Source organism: Rhipicephalus microplus, chromosome 3, assembly GCF_043290135.1.
Source record: "Rhipicephalus microplus isolate Deutch F79 chromosome 3, USDA_Rmic, whole genome shotgun sequence".
Taxonomy (NCBI): domain Eukaryota; kingdom Metazoa; phylum Arthropoda; class Arachnida; order Ixodida; family Ixodidae; genus Rhipicephalus; species Rhipicephalus microplus.
Genome location: NC_134702.1, coordinates 219,589,550 through 219,613,475, shown reverse-complemented (window position 1 = coordinate 219,613,475; position 23,926 = coordinate 219,589,550). Strand labels below are relative to the sequence as shown.

Here is a 23,926-nt window from a genome sequence, read left to right as displayed (position 1 = left end):
CAAGCCAGTAAAGTAAAAAATCACAGCGTACCGACAGAGTGAATGATATCAGTGGGGCAAAACGTTCGTCCGTCTATGCGTCTGTTTGGCCGTCCGTCCGTGCATGCGTCCGATCTCATACGAGAGTGCAGATGGCGAGCGGGTAACACCGACGAGACGCGAGCCAAGGCAGCTGAGTGCAAGCGTATTCAACGCGCCCGCCACTCTGCTTCGTCCATTCGCCAATCTGAAATGCAGGTGACTATAGGGGAGACCCACGCCGAGGGAGGCGCTGCGGAGCGTGGCGCTGTCAGTCAATGCGGGGAGAAAACTGGTTACTCGAGTCTTCGCCCCTCCGCTGTCCCATTCAACCTGCCTTGAAAACGCGTTTCTTTGCTCGCGCGCTGCACGCGTTCTGCACGTGTTTTTGAGAGTTTCGCGTCGCGTGCGGTGCGCTCTGTCCGGATCTATTAGGATGCCGCAATTGAGGATTTTTTTTCGTGGCAGCAATTTAGTAAAAGAGCAGCGAAGCAAGTTGTAGCAGACGACGCCGTCCTCGTCAGAGCGAAGTGCGTTTCGCAAGTGAAAGACGATGCTGTATACGACGTTAGAGGTGAATAAAACTTTCTGTACGTTCATTATTATATACTTGTTTTATTTGGTTTACTCTGTGTACTATGCACTATGTTTGTTACTGGATGCATGGGCAAGGCCGCTTCTCGTGCTTTAGGTTAAACGGTTCTTGCGCTGTGACTGCTATTAGTTGGGATACCTTAATTTACTAGCGCCCACCCAAGTTATCGTGCGGTATATACACAGCACTTCAAAAATAAATGGTCTATTTCGGGCTTCTTTCTGACCCACAACAATAATTGACATCTATCTTGCGTGTCTTTTCTTGCCTTATCACCGTTCTCATCGCTGGTACCTTGAGTTCACGAACAGCGTGCGTACCATCATGATGAGCGCCCAGCTTTCAGAGAAACTTTTTGTGTGTGTCTAATCTGCAGTGGAAGAGCACATTGCTATAAAGGCATTTTATCTTGGTCACGTATCGAAAATGCACCGTGTTGTTCGGGCTACCCCTGCACACTCAGTAACAACTAGTTCACTGTATCTGCCAACGGACGTGCAACAACGGCTAATGCAATTTTTCTTTTTTTCATAGTTGTCCAAGCTTTTGGCAACCACACACTTCCGTCGGCGCTGCGTAGATTTAAAAATATATGACAACACATTACCAATACCACATGTGCACGCAGCTTCAACTACTACGTCCCCAACAATATCAAATAATAGTAGCAGCATAAAATATTTCTTCGCAATTTTTTAACAGTGATCTAAAGACTGGCGTTGAAACTTTATACATTTAAGATGGGGACGTGCATCTCCCAGTAAATCGATAGATTAGAGGAACGGTGACGCAGGAATTAACACCCGTAATTTTGAATACATTGTGCGCGTGCTAATTTTTATGAAAAAAATTGTTTACATACTTTTTTCGGCGCACTGCTTTAATCCATTTCTGTCGTCTGCTTGTTTCGTACCATCGGTTTGGGAATCAGTAGAATTTCACTGGTGGAGTCGACCTCGTCGTGTTTGCATGGTTATTGTGACAGTTGACGACGCAGCAATGTCACCCCCTTTTCTGTTGGGGTGACGTCGCGGAACGAGGGACGTTTCACGTGCAGCGCGTGCTTCGCAAATGCGTGGAAGCCAAAGGGAGCGGAAGGGTCGGAAGACTCTACTGTTGTGCGCTTTTTCTGGCAGGGGAAAGGCAAGCGCTGGCGTCGCCGGGCAAACTTGAGCGGGTCTCCCCTATCCAGGAGACTAAGAGAGGCACTCGTTCTCCGCGCACTCTGGCAAAGCACGCGCAGCAGCCAATCAGATAGTAGCGGCACTTTTTAGAGAAGTGGCAGAGTAACGCCATCTAGAAAATGAGGCGAAAAATGGTCATCCACTTCTTTTGTTGTCTTTTCTTTCTCGTCTCTTCGTTTCATGGTTACACATGACGCTTGATAAGGTGAGACTAAGAGGAGCTTCGTCTCTAAAAAGTGCTATGATGTTACCCTCCCTTCACTGCCTGTGTAGCGCAGCTTTACCCATATGTATATAGAAAGCGCGTAAACTGTCGAGGAATGACATGCAACTCCTCAGGAGCACACGTCATTGAACCTAAACCACAATACGTGTCGAGAAAGACAACAAAAAATTAGAATACCTGTACAACGTAGACATCCAGCCGCTGACGAGGAATGGCGAATAAACGCACAAGGAGAGCACCTTGGGTAATCATATCTATGGTGAGGAAATCTTTAGAAATAGAGTGAATATAAAAATAGAAGTAGTTGTACAATAGAATTATTGCCCAACCAGTCACTTAACTTTACCTGCAAGTATATACAATAAAACAAAAATAGAAACAAGTGTAAGTTATGCCTTGTTTGAAGCGTTGATTATGAAGCAGTCAGAAATGAACAAGAAATCATCATTTATGAAACTGGTTGCTAGCTGTATTAAAATACATGAGCAAAGCAAATAATAGGCACGCTCTAAAGAGTTTGTAAAATTGTGTAAGTACAATAATTAGAAAAATTACACTAGGTACCACGAATCAACCATGTAACAGAAACACAGTGACACATGTATTCATCATGATTGTTGTGCATACTCGCAAAATCTTGTTTTCTTGACCCCAGGCGCTGATACGGCGTGAAAGAAAGCAAGGAACAAGGTATCACAATAACATTTGTGCCGATTTGCGATTGTTTATTCTAAGACGTTGCCACTAATTCACAGAAAGACCGCCACAATGAAAGTGAAAACAACAAAGTGACTGACACACATCGGTATTTTTGATTGCGTGATTGATGGTAGACTGGTACACCTATTACATACATACGCAATATTCACTACGCTAAAACACACTTGACTTTGTGACAAGTGATATAGCCCTGAAAACAAGGGCACATATGGCTTACAATAGCCTGGTCACCCACAAAACATCCCACATATATGACAGTAGCATGGCTAAAACTAAATATTTTAGTCAGTGCAGGTATGAGAGGGCCGTTTCACATAGTCATGCGTATGTTTTACATAGCCGTGCGTAGAATGAGTTAGGGACACTTCAGAGGCAATGCATATGACGTGTGAAAGTAGCAGCTGCGTGAGTTCGGTATCGTTAGAATATAAACTAAGGGCATGTTTTTAAGAATTGCCAATCACGAAAGGACTGTGTCAAACTGATTGCGCTTTTCGGTTACGTGACAATGGTTGATTTGAGTACTTACACTTGACAGAGACACAAAATAAAGAGCCCAGAGTCAACGCCTGCATCAACGAACAATTTTTTGTGCCATCTTGCTTCGCTCTACTTCAGCACTTCCCAACGATCTCGCAACACGCATCCCACTAGCAGTGAGGTATTATCAACAAGACACAAGGCAAAAAAAAAAAATGGTTGCAATAATGCAGCATAACGTGGCATCAATGACTCACTGTACTTAGTATGTTGGAGCTTGGAAATATGTATGTCTAACTATGGAAACGCAATACAAAATTCAAGTACTGATACCATAGAGAAGTATTGCATGCGCCCCAGCAGTGCATAACTTGTAACAGATAGTATATGCACAAGGAAAGTGTCCTGGACGAATTGTGCCGTTCTTGAGCCAAGTACTGCATTAGGCAGTGAGATGAAAACAAGGATGTTCTATAGAACCTCTGGAGTGGCAGTCCCGGGCGCCGCCAACAGAAGCAAGGGAAACCACCGGTGGCCATATTGCTATAGAAAAAACAGGGCGGAACCGCCATAGACTGTAATGGAATACGCGCGTTTGCGCGCGTCGGTTTGCAGATTCGCGACAAAAAAAATAAGATGGCAACCACTTTCCGGTTACGCCAACGAACAAATGCCTCTTCTTGTTTATGAAACAAATTATTTCATGCACCCGTTGTCAGCTGCACGCTATCAGATCAATCTGTTGTCGAGGGATGCTTCGCATATTGAGCTTGCTGGAGCACTATCGCGGTACAAAAGGGTTGTAGTATATTGGGTGTTTTAAGAAATGTGCCTGCAGATACTCAAAAACAAGGGAAACGTGGCATTATCTCTCCTCTTTCATATATGTGTTTGTGTGTGTGTCGACAGATTACCAGAGTGTATGTATAAGCAAGTTGACATAATTAAAACTAAAGTTAGAAAAGAGAAATAGTTAAGTAAACTGGGATTCACCAGTAATTTTTCTAGAGTTATCAAATTCTAACCACTTTACAGGCGGAACCAATACCGAAGCACCGATGTCGCGTGCAACCGAGAAACTCCAGGAGACGTACCCCAAATGAACCGTTCATAATAACGATTGCAGTGACGTTAGTTATGCAGAATATTTATCAACTTCTATTGGCGACGTGTGTGGTCATGGCGAGCGCAGCCTTCAGAGCCTAGAAACTAGGTAGCTCGATGTTTGATATAACGCAACTCACTGATTTTGGCAACTTCATCTATCGGCGTTTTGGTTTCGGTTTCGTCGGCAAGATATATCAGAAAAATGTGTCATCTTATTTTAGACTCAATTATTTCTGTGACTACATTCTATTGAAGCTACGTCAAGGAGGTCGAAGTTGCACTGCGAGGCTGCAGTCTGGTTATATTATAGTCTGCCCCGTTCTGTCAAAGCAGCATTCTTCGAAGTGAATAGAAGAGAGGCTATCACCGTCCGTAGCCCTCCAACTATTTCTACGAACAGCACGTTCCCAGCAAAACGCCGCACACTGTCTTTCGGAAACCTGTAACATGGATAATCACGGTTTGGAATTATTCTCTACGTTTGCGAATTCCTCGATAAACATGCATCAAACTTGATATTCACTCGCCAAAAAATATGCCTGCACGCCGTCAGTCTTGCCTTGTAAGTCATTACCAGAAAGCTTGGAATTCAAATGGCATTTAAACGTCCTATACTCGTGTCAATGTTCCATACGTGCAGCCGTACACCGCAAGTGCTTCGTCCATAAACCTAAAACTCATAGATAACGTTGTGTCAGCGAGCATTTAAAGCTTCAAGTTACCTTCCATACAGCGGTACGCATGTAATACACGCATGTGCACCTTTCATATTGTTTCTAATTTAACAGCATATGCGAAAATTCAGGCGATCGTCAGCGAACGAAGCGAAAATACTTACACGTGAAAAGTGATCACAGGCGTCTTCCTAATGTGATTTGTGCCGCCGTAAGCGACGCACGAAGTCACCATGGCCTTGTAAAATTTTTAACTGCTTTACAAAGCATGTCACAGTCTCCAAAGGCCACTGCGAGGGCGGAGCTAGGAAGCGCACTTTGCCGTCTGCTTCCGAGTCTTTCTTTTTCCAATATGGCGGCGACCGGCGTTACCTATCGGGGCGAACCTCCACTACAGAAGACATAGTAGAGAATCTCCTTGGATGAAAACCACACAAAGCAGGCCGAAAGCTGTTGCAGTATCACAGCGTCGATTCAAGACATGCGCTAGCTCTACCTAATATGTCCAGTCCTCGGACTACAATAAACTTGAATGAATTAGCATTGAAAGTTAATCAAGGTGGTCCGGGAAGTGGCGATACGGTAGACAACCCAGACATGAAAGTTTAACGTCAAAAATAAAGAAAAGCAAAATTACGCATTCCCACTATTAAAGGAAAAAAAAATTAGGGTAGAGGGAAGACATTAGGGAAGACATATTAGGGAAGACATAAGGTATGAGACAGAATATTTATGTTGAATAGCAATATAACCACAATACATGAGTATAAAAAGCTTTACCGCGTGCTTTTTTACATATTTCCCAGTGCCTTGTACAAGTTTCAGCTCGGCTTTTAGAGTCGTGATCCTCACCCCCCTGCATGCAGCTGTGCACAGTGCAGACTATGTCACGACCACTGCCCGTATGAAAACAAGGTTTTCATATTCTGCATGTTTACCCGTCTGTTTACCCGTCTACAAAATAAGCGGCTGTAGAGTGATCCAGCATCGCGGAAAATTTTGTGGCGGCCTTGCAGGGCGCAGTAGACACGAAAGTTGTCGATGTTTGTTCACAAAGTTCCATGCCTGAGCAATGTAAAAAGGGAATCGACAGGCTGCTGAGAAGTGCAGAAAGAGTGTAGAAAACATGTGGGCATACAATAGAGGGGTATAACTGAAAACACCACGGAAACAATGAACACCATTGCTTGAATTAAACGCTATGAGTCAGCGAAAAAAATTGCATAATAGGCTCAAAAATAGTCGTACTTATATTTCACAATAAGTGTTGTGGACCCATGTTCTCAGATTTGGGTGCACGTTAAAAAACCCTAGGTAGTCGAAATTTCCGGAGCCCTCCGCTATGGCATCTCTATTAAACACACGGTGGTTTGTGGACGTTAAATTCATCATCATCATTATCATCATCATCATCATCACCCTGACTACGTCCACTGCAAGACAAAGGCCTCTCCCATGTTCCACCAGTTAACCCGGTCCTGTGCTTGCTGCTGCCACTTTATACCCGCAAACTTCTTAATCTCATTTGCCCACCTAACCTTCTGTCTCCCCCTAACCCGCTTCCCTTCTCTGGGAATCCAATTAGTTACCCTTAATGACCAGCGGTTATCCTGTATACGTGCTACATGCCCGGCCCATGTCCAATTTCTCTTCTTGATTTCAACTACAATATCCTTAACCCCCGTTTGTTCTCTAATCCACTCTGCTCTCTTCTTGTCTCTTAAGGTTACACCTACCATTTTTTTCTGTTTCTCGCTGCGTCGTCATCAATTTAAGCTGAACCTTCTTTGTAAGTCTCCAGGTTTCTGCTCCGTAGCTAAGTACCAGCAAGATACAGCTGTTATATACCTTCCTCTTGAGGGATAGTGGCAATCTACCTGTCATAATTTGAGAGTGCTTGCGAAATGTGCTCCACCCCAGTCTTATTCTTCTAGTTACTTCAATCTCGTGGTTCGGTTCCGCGATTATTACCTGCCCTAAGTAGACATAGTCTTTTACAACTTGAAGTGTACTATTACCTATCTCGAAGAGCTGCTCTCTTCTGAGATTGTTGTACATTACTTTCGTCTTCTGCAGATAAATTTCAAGACCCACCTTTCTGCTCTCCTTGTCTAACTCCGTAATCATGACTTGCAATTCGTCCCCTGAAGTACTCAGCATATCACACATATCAGACCCCACTTATCAATCATTATATTTCACATTGCATCGACCACACATCCCCTTAAGTTTTTGGAGCATGTGAAGAGAATGTCGGACACTTGTAAAATAGCATCGCATTGTTACAATCACACAAAAATTATGTCCCACCGAATCACTAAAAGTCGGCACTTCCAAAAAACAATAAAACACGTTCGGGATACCACAGCATTTTGAAAATTCTGGTCAGCCATTTTCAACAGAACTCTCTTATATTTAAACATGAATCTCAATGAGATCTCATGAAGTGCTACGTGTATACACGTAAATGTGCGAAACTTTCTCAGAAACTCCATGAGGTCGGTTTCAAGTATGTCTGCTCAGAACTTCTCAGTATATATCGGAGTGTACAACGGCCAAAGAGCATCCCAATGATCACTTTGTTCGAAGACTGCCGATCAATGCTTTTCCTAGCATAAATATCTGCCTGGTATGTGGCAGTTTGAAATAATATTGAAGTATTTATTTATTTAAGACATACTGCAGTCCGAAGACCAAGCAGGTGGGCAGGTATTAATTACATAGAAAGCATCAATCCGCATGGTAAATTGGTACACAATTCTGAAAACAGTCCAACAAGTGTGAAAAAAAAAGATAGCAGTACACAAAGAAACATAGCGGCACAGTGAATGTTTAAAATATTGCAGAAAGTACACGCTTTTCAAAATCCGGCACATCACGCGCTGAAAACACATCAACAGGCAATCTATTCCACTGCTTGATTGTGCGGGGAAAGAAGGAGTGCTTAAAAAGATTAGTGCGTGCAAAAATTCGAGTTAGATTGTGCTCATGGGTGCTTCGAGTTGAACGAGATAAGCGGGGCTGAATATAAGTCCTGGATTAATATTGAATTGTTGGGAATTAAGCAAAAACAGAAATCTTAGACGCGCAACCTGCCTCCTGTGTTCCAGGGTCATTATATTGTTGTTTTCCATGAGAAGCGATGGAGAAGCTCGGCTATGATAGCTGTTAAAGATGAACCGGACTGCCTTTCTTTGCGCCATTTCTAATTTGTGAATGTCTTTTTTAAGGAATGGGTCCCATGCTGCGCTTGCGTACTCGAGTTGCGGCCTAACAATGGAATTATAAGCTAGCAATTTAACACGTGGAGGAGCGGCTTTTAGTTTGTGCCTGAGGAACCCGAGTTTTCTGGAGGCCGATGCGCAAATTTTGTTAATGTGACTGGACCAAGCTAGTCGGCTTGTTATAGTAACTCCTAGATATTTATAATCGTCTACTTGTTTCAGCGTGTGGTTATTGAGCCTGTAGGAGGACGTGAATGTTAGTTACCTGGAGCAATACAGATTTGTCACAGTTAAGTTTCATGGACCATTTTTCACACCAATCAGAGACAGCATCAAGGTTACATTGCAGGTTACTTTGGTCACTTGAGGATGAAATTCGTTTAAAGAGTACACAGTCGTCCGCAAACAACTTTAAACCAATCGACGATGCGTCACAAGTGACACACTTGTGAGGGAGGTGCCAGAGTGATTTACCAAAAACAAATATTGAAGCTTCCAGCACCCGCGATGATAGTCAGTAAACAAAGAAAAATTTAAAGAGACTGCTGACGAAGCATGCTAAAACTTCATTAGTATATTTTCTGGGCAGGGTGCTCTATCATTCAAGGTTACGTCAACAACGCCCTCCTAATGTGTATGAGACACTTTGCTTTTATAACTGTTTTTAACTTTTCATAACCAATTTCGATGACCCTAATATTGAATCATATGGAACAGTGTACGTCCACTGTAGTGTCTGTGATTGTGTTACTTTCCGCTCAATGTTTGTCACTACTTTGTAAAACTTGAGTACCTTTGCACGTTGTGATTTTCGTTGGATTTGGTTTTCATTTGCATGACGATTTCTATGGTCGGTGAGATGGAGCTTTTTTTAAAGCTACCAGATGTCTGAACTCACTGTGTAGTGCTTCTTCTCTGAAAAATGTATGAAGTGCATTTCAGTACTCCACCCATCCTCTATTGGCTTTTTGGCTAACAGTATAAATAAATAAACAAATAGCGTCAAAACTACACAGCATATTTGCGTGAGCTTCACTTGGACGCGAAAATGGTTTTAAAATCCCGCGCTTATTGACGGACTTCCCAGAGAACCAGTCGCATACTCCATCAGCGTAAAAAGCTGCCACGTCCCCGCAGCAATATATACCTCTCTTTCATTTTCTCGATACCAATTCCACTATTCCGTGCTTCTTACTGCAACCCTATTTCTTCGGCAATTTTTGCAGTCTTTACCAGACGCCACGAAACAAAAGTGATGAGTCCAGCATCTGGCAGTCCTGCGTAGGTTGTCTTGAATGATTACTATGCGCTCCTAAATTAAGTGCAGACGTGCCTTTGGTTTTTGTAAGAGCATTACAACATCTTAAAGTATTTGGGTGGACCCTTAGCTATAAAGTCACTCGTGTAAACTAAGGAGATCCGTCCACTCAAGATTTTCAAGGTCCCTCAATGACACAGTCTAGTGATCATTTCAACAGCAGTAAAATGCCGCAACATTACTTTTAAGGAACAACGTATAGTATACATTCATCCAAATATAAACGTTCATTCCTCACCCCGTGTACAAATATCCTGAGCAATGAAAATCACAGCCACCACTTTGCCCTTCATCTTTCATTTGTTATGTTTCGGGAGGTTACGCTTCTGCATACCGCCATCAGAGAAAACAACGGAAGCACGGCTTTGTCTTATTTGGCACTTCTTACAGCAGCTTTACGGTTTTCACATACGGTTTTCACATACGTATGGTTACAAATGCGCACCTTGCGTATTACAAGCAATGAGCGCGCTTCTCGTGAGAGAAGCGCTCGAGCATCGGAATATCGCAGCTTCCAGGCTGCTGATGTATTGCGAAAATTGTGGTATCCCAGGCCAAGCACGTCCCCCTTGCTATTACTAGCAAGAAACACACAAAAACATTCGCAAATTTGAGGTGAAATAAAGTTTAACTCGACAAGACTAATTATAAAAACGTGCTCGACCGATCACCAGCCATGAAGACCGCGCAAGTCAGAAATTTTTATAACAATATCATGATATGGGTGCCAGACTGCCCGCTTTTGATCCATCTACTTATCAGTTTGAGCGTTACGCCCGCACAGCTCTAACCATTCAAAATTTTTCTTTCTGTTCTCTAATGTGAGATCGTGCTTGTCAAACTGACAGCTGCGTAAAGATCAATACAAGTCGTATACTTGCTGCAAGGTTATAAGCCATTTTGTTCTGAGATCAGCAATAAATGCATGGATGCCAACAGAACTTGAAGATAAAAATGCAGTAAAGCTTCTGAAGGATGAGAAAAAATGAATGGGTAGCCAACATTGGTCGATGATATTGTACCTGTTTTGTCTTTTTGGTTTGTGGTTGTGATTGGAAAAACAAGAAAGGACATGATACCACGATGGCTTATTTTCTCCTATCATTGGTTCTCATAGAGAATAGTATTTATATTAGGAATAACAACTACTCATTATGGGCCGCGTAGAGTCAGTGTTTCATACTTCTCACAAAACCCACATATTTATGCCAGATCGTCGCATATTGGGTACCTGGCTAGTACACATGTGCTTACACACACACAAACACACACACACAGCACACACAAGTGTGTTTGTGTGTGCGCTGAATGATATGAGAAATCTCCAGCTAATGTATGTTTTTATTTATTTATTTATACATACTGTTATTCTAAGTTGAGGGTCATTACGGGAAGGATGGTTCTTTTCGTGCTATAATAAACGTGGGAAAAGCACTGATAGAACAACATCTTTAACATATAGCAAACATTTTTACCAAGCATAGGCAAATACATTTGATCTCATATATTATTTTAACTGTACCAACTTTTGAAGAAAAAATAACTCGATGGTCATGGGGGCCCACTGAAAAGGATGCTTTTGAAAAAAACTAAAAAAGCATTGTGTGCCGCTTCGGTACTGATTCATTTTGACCAATCAATACAGCTGCTCTTAGATTGTGATGCTTCATTGTATGACGTAGGATCTGCTCTTTTTCATCGAGTGGATGGGCAGTATAGACCGATCGAGTTTTGGTCGCGTTCATTGATCTCGACCGAGAAGAATTATTCTCAAATTGAGTGAGAGGCACTGGCTTTGGTCTATGGTGCACGGTGTCGCGACTATCTACTTGAGGGAGAGTTTACTCTATTGACCGATCATCAACCTGTGCTGGGTCTTCTGCGTGGGGACACCAGCTAGTTCATGTCTCCGGTGGCGTCTCCGCCGCCAACGTAACAGTAACGTGTTATTTCTATATATTATTATTTATTTATTTTATTTATTTACAAATATTGCAGGTCCTACTTGGGCCTAAGCAGCGGAGGGATATTAAAAAACAATACCACCAATGAAGCTTGCAACTATTGAAAACTAAAGTAGTAAACCACAATCAAGAAACAAGAGAAAAAAAATTACGGCATATCCACGGGGTGAATGATGATGAATGGGCGAAGCTCCGGAGGGATTCATCGGTAAACTGTGAATCTTCCGTGTAATTCGCCCAGTCGATCATCATGTAAAGACGTGAGAAACGCTGTGTATGTATATACACAAATCAACTTTTATTTGTTCTTAGACGATGGATGGCTTGCGATGTCCCTTGCCTCGCGCGCTCGCACATCGGGATTCTGTCTGCGAGCGCGCGCTGCTGCCGCCTTGCGCTCTCTCCGCTGTGCAGCCTTATCCATCCGGCGACTCCGAGCGCGCGCCAACAGCGAACGGATTTTATTACAACGCTCCCCCTAGCGTACGTCGCCGCACTAAATCGAACGATTGCCTTCAACCAATGACACGCGCCATATGTGACATCATTCCTATTTTATAAGATCTCGCGTCTTTCATCAACTACAAGTACCGCTTTCTAGTTTATAACATCTTGCATCTTTTCATCATCAGCTACAAGTACCACCATCTAGTAAACAGTACAAGCACTAAACGAGAGGTGGCTACATACAGGAGACGGTACCGCCATCTAGTGAACACTGCAAGAACTAAACTAGAGATGGCTACATACAGGGGACCGTACCGCCATCTAGTGAACACTGCAAGAACTAAACTAGAGGTGGCTACATACAGGCTACAGGGGACGCACAGCCCACGCCCTAAGGAGCTTCGCCCCTAATAAATAAATATGCTTCGCAATAACAAACACACAATATATGAGTGATAAAACATGCACGTAAAATAATTCCACACATGAGATGATCACTACTCATAAAGACATGACTACTATAATAAAGCACAATACCATTCATAAAGCTAAGCATGCCCAAAAATACTCAAACAGCATCAGCACATATAATAGGTCGAAAAACATTTATTTTTTGTATACTATGCTTTTTTTGCGATGCATTGCTTAGACATCTACGTAAATGGAACAAAGTAGGATAATTGTTTGACACAAATCACAGAATGCAAAGCTAAAAATATCGGTCAATCACCTATTTCTGATTTTCATTTTGGAGGTCGACAAGATTTCACCAATGTTGTACCTGTGATCAGAGGTGGAACTTTGGGATGCACGCAAGCTCTAAGCCACGTCAACAGACCATTGTTCGGCGTTTTTTTTCTGGGATAAGGCAAACGAACATTTTTGTCACGCACACTACGAGCGTCGCGCTTGGAGTGGACATGTGAGAGAATTATTCCAAAACTGCGCTTCCATTTCTAGGCAACACTTGGCTGTGACTATCACGTGCAGACTGATCACCCGTTACTGCGTCAAAGAAAGAAGTTAGACAAAATGGGACACATTCTTTTGGTGACACCAGCGATGGTGGGACATAGGTAGGGTGTTTATCCTGTGTGGAGCTCACTGCAATTATTTAGTCATCAGAATTGATCTTGTCTTTCGGTATACTCAATAATGCGGCATCATAGGCGTATCAGCCGGGAAGGCAAGAGGGAAGCAAGCCCCCCCCCCCCCACTGAATAAGTTAGGGGGGCTCAGTGTCCCCACTTTCGACAGTGGTAACTGTCTGCTGCGCACTGGGGAAAACAACTAATGCGAAAATTTTTCTTCACCACTGTAATTACTCAGTTATATCGTTACGAGGAAAAGAAAGTATTACGTCAGAAAGGTAGAATATAGTAATAATTTTCCAACATTTGCGCAGGGGCGATTTTCCTTGAAGGCTCTTTGCGACGCTTTCCGCCTTGTACTGTAGTAGTGCAGAGGAGGCTAGCACTGAACAGGGGCCTTATAATAATTCATCACCTGTTCATTTTTTTATTTATCTGTGACTGGCCGATGTTCTTATACAAGGGAATCAACAAACCTTTTATGGACCAGTCAGAGCATTTTCTGCTTCAGGAAATTGATTTTTTTTCATTGAAAAGGATTATCATAACCACTGCTCTGGCGAAACTGCTTTGAACATAAGATTGCGACTAATCCTTCAGAATATTTTATTTTTGCCGTACTGGAAGTGCCAAGAAAGGTTGCCGCCTTAAGCTCCAATAAGTCTGATCAGCCTTGCTTATGGCGATTGGGAGCAATGGAGGCAGCTTGTGAAGTGGACGAAAAGTGGTGGACTCGAGCTCAGTGAGAAGCTAAGTAGATAGAAAGGCTCAAAATACCTTTGGTATTTGCTCAAAGCTCGATGCTCAAAGTTCTTCGCGCATTCTTGGAATTGCCTAGGTGCGCTATTGCGGTCGCAACTATTGCCAGTGCCAAAGACAACCCGATTACGACATATATAACTGTCGACACACTCTGGGCGCATATTTGCCTTATATCCAGACAGCCTAACCACCACCTTGCTAGCCTGTCACTAAAACGACCAAAGACAGAGTTCTCTTGAGTGGTGGCAGCTAACCAGCATTCCATTTCCTGGATGTTCTCACCCGCAAGAATACCGCTAAGCCTAGAGTGGTGCCTGAAAAGACCCCCTGTACACCTTGAAGTGCCGAGGATATACAAAGAGGTGCCATTCGCAGCCTTCAAGCAGATCTCATTGGACCTTTTGCGTACATCATATGCAAACTGAACTCATATATATATACGGACTGTTCAGTTTCACGAAATTCAACGGGCACTTTTGTGAATCCACCTCAGTCAACGACTGTCAAGCTCAAAACTTCAGACGTCACAACATTTACGGGTTCCAAGCTTGACACCCTTATAGCCGCAATTATATTTGTTTTGCGAGAATCCCCTGCTCTGTGTTATTTATTGTGACTCCAATGTGGCCTTTCAATGTATGCAAAGTCCACGACACGGGAGCTACCATCAGATGGTATCTCAAATCAATGAAATCTGTCATCGCACCACTAACAAAGGACATGGCGTAATCTTTCAATGGCTGCCTGGTCACTGTGAAATTGGTGGTAACCACCTCGCCAACAACGCTGCCCCATAAGCCTACGACGGAGCACCCACACTGCTCATACCCCTGTCAAGGGTTGATGCCGCAAAAGAACTTCGCCGCATCGCGCATATTACCCCACTTATGCATTGGAATCTTCCCCTGAACTCCACTCGATGCCCACACGTCGTCACTTGATTACTCCAATTACAGCTACCATCAAAGACTTCGTGACGGGTATACAATGCTGTGTCGGTTTTGAGTCGGCGTTGCCTTCACCTATTCAATAAGTTATCGCATTTGTATGGCTGACTCTCCCAACTGTGATGATTGCCATTGTGTAGGAACTCTCGACCACGACCTGTGCCATTGCCCAGACTTCGAAAAAGATCGAAGGACTCTCCAGTGTGCCTTAAGGAGGCTGGTTGATCAACCCTTCACTTTTGAGTTCTTGGGAGCGTGGCCTTCAAGTACTTCAGCCGAGAAAGGCACACGAGCCCTTCTGCACTGCTTGAGAGGAACATCCCTCGCCACGGTGGTCTAGTAGCTAAGGCTCTCGGCTGCTGACCCCCAGGTCGCGAGATCCAATCCCGACTGCGGCGGCAGCATTTTCGATGGAGGCGAAAATGCTGTAGGCCCATGTGCTCAGATTCGAGTGCACGTCAGAGAACCCCAGGTGGTCCAAATTTCTGGAGCCCTCCACTACGGCGTCGCTCATATTCATACGGTGGTTTCGGGACTTGAAACCCCACATATCAATCAACAATTTGAGGGCAACGTCATTGTGTGACCGCCTGTGGAACCTTAACTGTGCGTTTGATGTGTGTGTTATGTGCAATGTGTGTCTCCTGCTCTCTCTCTTTCTTCTGCATTCCCCTCTCCCCGTGTAGGGTAGCAAACTAAACATACCATAGTTAAACTCCCGACCTTTCTTATATTTTGCTTCTCTCACTCTCTCATTATTACACCGTGGCGAAAGCCACTAGATGCCCCCGGGCTATACTTACTCGATGCTGCGACTGACGGCAACGCTCGTTCCTTCCTTTTTAGTTATGCAGTGCGACTGGTAATAAATACCACTAAGCGGAAGCCTATGCCACCAATCTGTAATGGCTGATTCAGTTGTCAGGTGAGTAAAGTCATTTTCATTCAAGGGTGCAGTACAAATAAATGAACCACGCATTCTGCCCATGAAGGCATTGACCACCGCGTTGACACAGGTGCTAGTTTATCACCAGCGTATAACGCGTAGCGCCTCTTCTTATGCCGCGTCTCGAAGGCGGCACCTGCGGGATTGCCAAAAAACAAAACTACAACTCTGGGAACGCGTTGGACAAACAGGGGGCGACTGAAAGCGAACGCCTTCTCTCCTGTTTCCTCCCTTTCAAATTCGAACCGCCACGCACTCTTGCTTGCGTTTTTTTTTTGTTTTTTGGCATACAATGAACAATTCTGAACCAGACGTTGTAGCTCTTTGTTTCTCTTATGTACACTACAAGTGAACTATGTGGTTGAGATTGTGACTGGTAGGGAGCTGCAAAGTCTTGTATATAGTTTTGTTTACATTGTTGTCCTATTTGCTTCAATTTAGTTGAAAATGAGCAAATCGCCCCCCCCCCCACCCCCTACAAGCACTATCATTCGCTTTATTATGTTTACTTTATTTAATTAGGTAAAATGAAAAGCCGTGCAGTTGTTCTATTGATATACATAGACTTTTTGTAGCGACTGTCTTGACTCTGCATGCTTTGAATCGTGAGCAAGCGTGCCATAGCCCTAGCTTGTTTATGGCTAAGAATTTTTTGTTTTTCTTTGCTCTAGTGTTTTCCTTTCTCTCTTTTTCTCTGCCTTTCTTTCCGTGTCTCTTCCATCAATTCTATACCTTTCTTCGAGTTATTTCTTCGCACCACAGAAAAACGAATGTACGTGCTGGTTCATGATGACGATGATGATGGTGTTTCGCTCTTGTATCATGACCGAGGGCAGGCATAGAAAGCGGCGCTGTCAAACTGGCACTGACTACTAAAGTGTATTAGATCAGGGTCATTTCGTCTCCCGCAATCAATATCTTGTTCAGAATGAAGATTAAGTTTCCTTGTTTGTGAAGAAGGCAGCAGCATAAACGGCTCAGTGGATGTTTCTCAATATTCATTTTTACTCGTTCTCCTAGTACTTGAGAGATTACGAAGAACTTATGAAGCGCATCTTGTTACTGAGTGTCAAAGACAGAATGTGCGGACATTTTGCGTGTTCCATCATGCCATTGCGGCCGAATGCATGTGGCTTATAGCCTACACAAAACATAACTGAACACAGTCTTTACAGAACAAGGAAGCATTTAGTTCAGGATAGCTGGAGTCCTTTCAACACAGATGATAGCCTAACGCATTCTATGTGAAAATACGTTTTTTAGAGAGCACGTTTTTTTTTTTACGGAACAAGCGTATTGACACCCTGTGGAGTGTTGTACTAACACTGGCTAAATTCAACAGAGGTGTAGCTAGAAAGGGAACAATAAGAAATGAGAATCTTTTTAATATCCCACTTTGAAAAAAAAAGCATAGAATTCTTCAGCTTTCACAGCAGGTACTGCACCTTTCATTAACCACCCGTATTTCCCCATTGTCAGCTCGTTTTTAGCATAAAGAAAAATGCTACTCAATCAGTTGGCCCATTACCACGAGCAAAGTATAGCTGTCCGCGGCAGTGGAGGATCTGTGAGTCACCCTTAAAATTCCGTGAATAAGAATCTGCCAGCTACTTACAACGAAGTTGCCCTGCACTTCGTTATGGATACAATATTAAAAACGATATTTTTTCTTGGGAACTTTGGACGCCAAAATTTTTGTCTATCTGTGTACAATTTTTACCTTCTTGTCAAGATAGCAAACTGCGGCTGGCAAGTTTATTATAGTGCAGGCACTGGCTGACATTCACAATACTTCATATCGAAACGTACCCAAATCCTGCGTTTCTCTGCAAGCTTTATCCTGATGTTTATTTAGCTAACTTATTTGCGAAATGTGGTGGTTTAGCGGCCTTGAACCACCTGCTTTAGAAGCACGCTTCGGTATGTGGCACTGATTCGGTATCGGTCGGCGATTGCGGCTCCACTCGGAGAAGTCCGGGCATACAATCACAACTCTGGGCTGTCGAAAGAACAACTTGGGGCTGTTGAAAAAAGGTCACCACCTGATTGCCTCGTCGTGTCAGTGGCCCGCCGTGTGCTGGGGCACAGACATCTGGACCTTTATGAATAGTTTTCTAAACTGAGACAAACAAGAACACTTTTTGCAGTACTGACGTTTTATAGATATCTGCAGCATGCATCTTTGTCATTTACTTGTTTTCGCTGCACTTCTTGCAGCTGGTCTTGTATTATCACCTACTCTCAATTTTTCGGCAGTTCTTACGCCTCCACTCTTTCCAACATTGGGCCCGCAAAGCATACATAAAGAAAACACAATTGCATGCTGAAAAACGTTGCTGTATTTTTTTCTTGACTACAATGCATATATACAGTGCATGAGAAAGACTCTTCGATGACACGAAGCAATACTTCAAATTAAACAAGCCATGATCAAAATGATACAACAATGCGTTCTGAACTAGCATCGCTGAAATGCAGCATTCGCAAAGCGTCGGTGAGAATGGCTATTACGATTTTATGAAAGTTGTGTACCTATCACTCTCGCACTCGGCTTCATAACAATTCATATGATATCTATCATTACAGCAACTACTACCCCATCGCACGCAGACCTAACGCGCCAAAGTATTGTTATGCGCATAGTCTCCACCAGTCTGCTTATCGGGGCCAGTCTCTACGCCCAATTATTCTCTGTCATAGTAGTGAACTAATGATAGCGTTCACTAGACCATAAAGTTGCGTGTGGTGTTCAACCCTTGAAGCCATAGCCGAGACCATAGCCGCCGTAACCGAAGCCACCATATCCTCCTCCGTATCCTCCTCCGTAACCGCCTCCGTATCCCCCTCCCAAGCCAGAGTGCGCAATGACCGCTCCTCCTCCGTGCAGCTTGTGAACGTGATGAACACTCTTCACGAGGAACGCAGGGCCAGCGATAGCCTTCGCAAAGCCTGGACCACTGTGCAAGAGAGCCACGCTGCTACCAATGCCGACGCCGCCGACACCTCCGCCAAAGCCTCCTCCGAATCCCCCACCGTAGCCACCACCATAGCCAAGGCCGTAGCCTCCAAGCAATCCACCGGCCATGGCTGTAGCCACAACGGCACTGATGACAAGGCCAAGGTTCTGGACATTTCGGAAGAAGATAGGTTAACTCACTCATTTTGTACATCATCTTATTATCAAAATGTTTTACTTCTTTTTTATTCAAAATTCGTTCAATAGAGACAGGATGCACACTCGTGATCAGCCTAACACTTTTTAAGTACGCCTCTGCAGCAACGCATTTCCCTTAGAACAATTAGCTCCCAATAATAAAAATTACAATGAAAAAAAATGCAATGTTTTTATGTATACTGCGTTCCAGAAACATGTTTATACTCGCACATCATTGTCTATTTAGAGTCAGTAAGCTAGTGTCAGTTTGCACCTTCAGTAAACACAGCTAGCTGTTTTCATGATTTTCATGTTATTCTTGATTACAGCGTTTAAACGAGTGAAATCATTTAGCCTGCTTGAAAAATCTTGATATATTGCCTCATAATTACCTATTATTAAGTAATATTGAGCTTATGCAGATTAAATTCACATGCACTGAACAAAATAATTCCTAACTAACCACCCCGCTTTATCTTTCCAGATAACTACTCTTACTGCTAGATGAGGATTCTATAGTGCTCAGTCTCTTGAAACCACTTTTTTCCCTCACTAAAAATCTTGTACAGCATTTACATTGCCCTTCATCGCACACTAGCGAACACTTCAGATCAAGCATCCCACTGAAACGACCTTGATAGCGTTCACGCTTCGTAATACCGTTGATTAATGGCCTCATAGGACTCCTAACATTAAATTTGGAAACTCGAAATGCTTGTTTTGTTTGACAGTCCTGCATGCGGGGCCATTTCTTACCGATTATTAGTGGCGTGCGTAGCTTAGAAGATATTTTAATTTGGTTTTAAACTGAGGGTGTGTGCTCGTCCAAGTATTCAAGTGCAATCGACAGACATTTTCTGTGGTTTGACGCAGACCAGGACTTTCTTGTGACGTTGCAGGGTCAACATTGGCGGGGCGCGCAAAATGCACCGACTGGCACCCGGCGAGGACTATTGTTCGTTTCCCCTCTCGATCTGTTTCCTAGCTGCCCTTAAGGTGGTTTTGGCTGCTTACGCCAGGGAAGCTTTACTTTTTCTTGCAAAGCACACGCTCAAAGCACCCACATTGTTTATTTCTCACGGCACACGAGTCTCCCTATCTGTAAACAGTCTCACGCATTGCTCCGCTGAAGGGCGCTAGTTTCTCACTGCATTTAGGCAGACGTTGTTCTGAATTAACGCTGCTAACAGCAATTATACGATGTGTTAAAACATTTTTGATATATTTTCGGTATTACCTGAAGCAAAGCTACAAATATCAAAGCTACAAACAAAACTTTCGCTCAGGCGTTTTTTAACTCCTAAGAAGTATAAAGACGCATAATTCACTCACCGTCATTCATTTTTAGCGATGATAGTCATTTTTAGAATAGTTCGGTGTGATATTTTTAGTCTGTCGACTTATCAGATTGTCACCCAAAACAGCTAACATCTAACCTCATCGGCAGCCCCCACCAATATCAATCTGGTCTCGGCGTTCATACTTGTGAATAGATTAAAAGGAAATATTGCGCTCATCGGAGGCACAAGCTGAACACATCATTATCTGTGACGTATTTTTTTTTCTCTAAATGGCATACATAAGTAATTATAACAGAACGTAGCGTTTATTACGCTGCACTGACAGTGCAATGCTATGCACGAAAAGGCGAGTCTTTGCAGCGCTTTTCCAAGACAATACGGTTGTGGCAGCTACCCGTTTTCTTGAATTCAACAAATAATGGCCTCCAAAATATCGCGCACACGCCGCGCACTTGCTATATTACAGGGCTTCTTTCGTTTTTTCAGATTGCTGCCACATGGCGCTCAAGTTTCACGCTCCTCCTTAAGAATTACAATTACCGATTTTCTCACGCAGAACATAAAAAATAAACGTTTAATTCACTCCACCCAGACCCAAGAGTGTCATCTTTTGATGACGTTTGCAGTGAAGTATACAGATATGGGGTCAATTTTTTTCTACCTAACCACTCGTAAACTTTTTCGTACAGTCAGTTCTAATCTACAAGTCTTTCGACATTAATCATATCTCGCACCCTGTCTTGGAATACATAGTGGACTAACATGATTCAACCGGCGAGAAACGTGTTAGCATTAGTGAAACGCTATTCCCCTCATGGTCTGCAATATCTCCGGGGTAGTTGCACTACCCCCGCGAAATGAGTTTGACAGGCCCGTAGAATTCATGTTAGGCGTCAACTTGTCATTCCGTTAAATGCGAAGCATTTCTTAGCAAACTTCGACGACTTTAATTGTACTTAGGTATCTGTCTCGCCACCTACGACTTTTAGCTGTCCTGTTCATTCCGATAGTAGCATCGACACCTAAATTGGTATGGCACGTGACCGCATGACAGCATTCGCGAGTAGTAATAACGTGAAAATCATGAAATGTATGTCATAAATGTGATGGTTTAGATTTCATGGTCTTGCTGCTCTTGCAGTGGTTTTGTTCACATGACATGTTGAAAAGCTCGTATGGTATCACATGACAACAATGGGAACTTAGGTGACAGACCCTGACGTGGAAATCATGACATGCATGTCATGTAAGTGATGACTACGCGCCACACACATGATTCGCTCGCGGCTGCTTCACTAGCTTCACCTATACCAAATTCAGTATTACGGGACGGATATGGATGACAAAGGTATATGACTGGTACAGACATAATAATCGTGAGATGTGTGTCATGTAGGATCATGACTACACGTAACGCTAGATGTGCGCTCGCGGCTGCATTGCCAGCTGTACATATACAAAATTTCGTAAATCGCGACGTGAATTGATGGTGATAGTAATTGCTACGTCCAAACATGATAATTATGATATGCGTGTCATGGAAGAACATAGCTACATGCCACACTCACGGTGTGCTCGTGGACGTTGCGCTAGCTTCACATATACAAAATTTAATATTACGGAACTTGAATGGATGAAGAAGATCTGTGGCTGGTGCAAACATAATACTCATCTCATGCGTGCTATATAACAAACTGACTACATGCCATGCTCAAGATGCGCTCGAAGCCGTTTCGCTAGCTTCGCATACACCAAATTTGGTATTTCGGGACACGAACGGAAGCCGAATGTAAATGACACCTCCAAGCATAATAATTACAAGCGTGTGATGTAAAACACGGCTACATGCTACGCTCATGTTGAACTAGCGGTCGTTCCGCTAGCTTCACAATTACCAATTTCGGTGTTAGGTGACGTCAATGAATGACGAAAGTATATGACTGGTGCAAACATAATAATCTTGACATGCGTGTGATGTAAGAACATCACAACATACCACGCTCATGACGTGCTCGTGGCCGTTTCACTAGCTCGACATATACCGAAATTGGGTATCACGTGATGTAAATGGACGACGAAGGTAAATGACACGTCCTAACCTAATAATCAAGGCAAGCTTGTTATGTGAAATATGACTACATGCGACGCTCATGGCACGCTCGCGGCCCTTTCGCTAGCTCAACATATACGAAATTTGGTATCACATAACGTGAATAGTTGGCGGAAATAGAGATACGACAAACATAATATTCATGACATGGAAGTCAGGTACGGCATAATTTACTCACACACATCATCGATTCGCACTGAACGTGGGATCTGTCAATTTCCTTCTTTCCAGAAGTCGTTTTAAAGCTGGTAAAACCACCGACGTTACATCACGACGTCATCGCCATGCATGTCGCACAGCTTCAGCTGTCCACTGCATGTATTCCGTTGTCGAATGCAAATTGTAACACTGCAGCCCTCATGTTTTGCTCTAGCTACTACAGAGTGCCATGGCATACTACATGATGCTGCTGCCCATTAAAGTCAATCAGAATACCTGGAAATTGTATGAACTTGCGAATGGCTGTAACGTTTGTTTTTTTGTTTCATACACGTGCTAATATTCTCCTAAGACAAAGCACAACGGGTATCTATAGTACTAAAAATAAAGTGAAATGAAACTTGTTATATTTTCTAGTCCGCAGATTTGCTTCCTGAAGTATTACTCCATAACATGTCGAAATGAAGTAAAGATCAAGATCTCAACACTAATAGAGCCGTTCTCAAAGGCGCGATGAGTATATGTGACGTTTGTTATTCGCGCAATAATTTTGAGACAGGCTCAAAAATTTGTAAAAAATGTGGAAAAAATAAATTAATAGGGCATTCAAACGGTCGGTATTCAAACTAGCATAAAATGGGACACTTTATGTTCGTTCCTCTTGGTGTCATTTATACATATTGCGAAAGATATTTCTGAAGGGTAGAGTTCCGAAATGCCCGTAGAAAAGTTATGCATAGAATGGAGGCTAATAGTGTTTAACGACATAGAAAAACTTCGAGAATGCGAGCGCAGTGAAGGACCTTCACAGACGCCTAAATAAAGTGATGAACAAAGCATGCTACTGCCTTTTCTTTCTATTCCTAAGAATCACATGCCAAGTGCTGACAATGATTAGAATACCTACGAATGAACCTCTCCGTACTCACCAATGCTTTCATTTCGCTAGCTGGACGGTGGAGGCAATTTTCTCCTCGAAAACTGTAGATGCAATGCATGTACAGCGTTCGGCTCCCAGTCTTAAATACCCGTGAATATCAAAGGGTTCATCTTAACAGAAAAGAAGTAAAGCAGGAAAGTCACGAGTAAGACTGCTGTCACGTAGAACCAAACGATACTTATCGCCCTTGAGATTCTCACCCAGAAATGAAATGTTTCCCTTACGGTTCACTATGCACGACGCTCTCGATGCTTCCTACTTTGATTGCAGACGGTAGCGTGAACGCTAAGACGTGTGTTTAAAGTTGCTCAAATTAGCTACGCTTTTACTTTTCTATTCGTGCCGGCAGTGAGGATGAGGCGGACCCGAAGTGACCGGGCTTGCCTAGGTTGACCTCAATTGCACAGGAATGCGGTGAAGTGTACCGCTCTCGCGCTGCGTGAGGTCACCACAGCTTCAGTTTTCCCAGGGACAGACGAGGAAATGGTCAACAGTGCTCGTACATTTACCGGTTCACATGCTTCTACAATATTAGGCCAGACCAAAACAGCGACTTCAG

At 43.2% G+C, this 23,926-nt stretch overlaps 1 protein-coding gene across 1 annotated transcript in view; it reads right to left on the bottom strand.

Annotated features, from left to right (window-relative positions):
• LOC119177027 (uncharacterized) overlaps positions 1 to 23,408 on the bottom strand; it is a 30,733-nt gene extending 7,325 nt beyond the window's left edge. Inside the window, exon 1 of the mRNA XM_075890723.1 lies at positions 23,357 to 23,408. Within this exon, the coding sequence (XP_075746838.1) occupies positions 23,357 to 23,368 (12 nt within the window). The 5' untranslated portion in view covers positions 23,369 to 23,408. The remainder of the gene's footprint in view (positions 1 to 23,356) is intronic.
• Between the last annotated feature and the right edge of the window lie 518 nt (positions 23,409 to 23,926).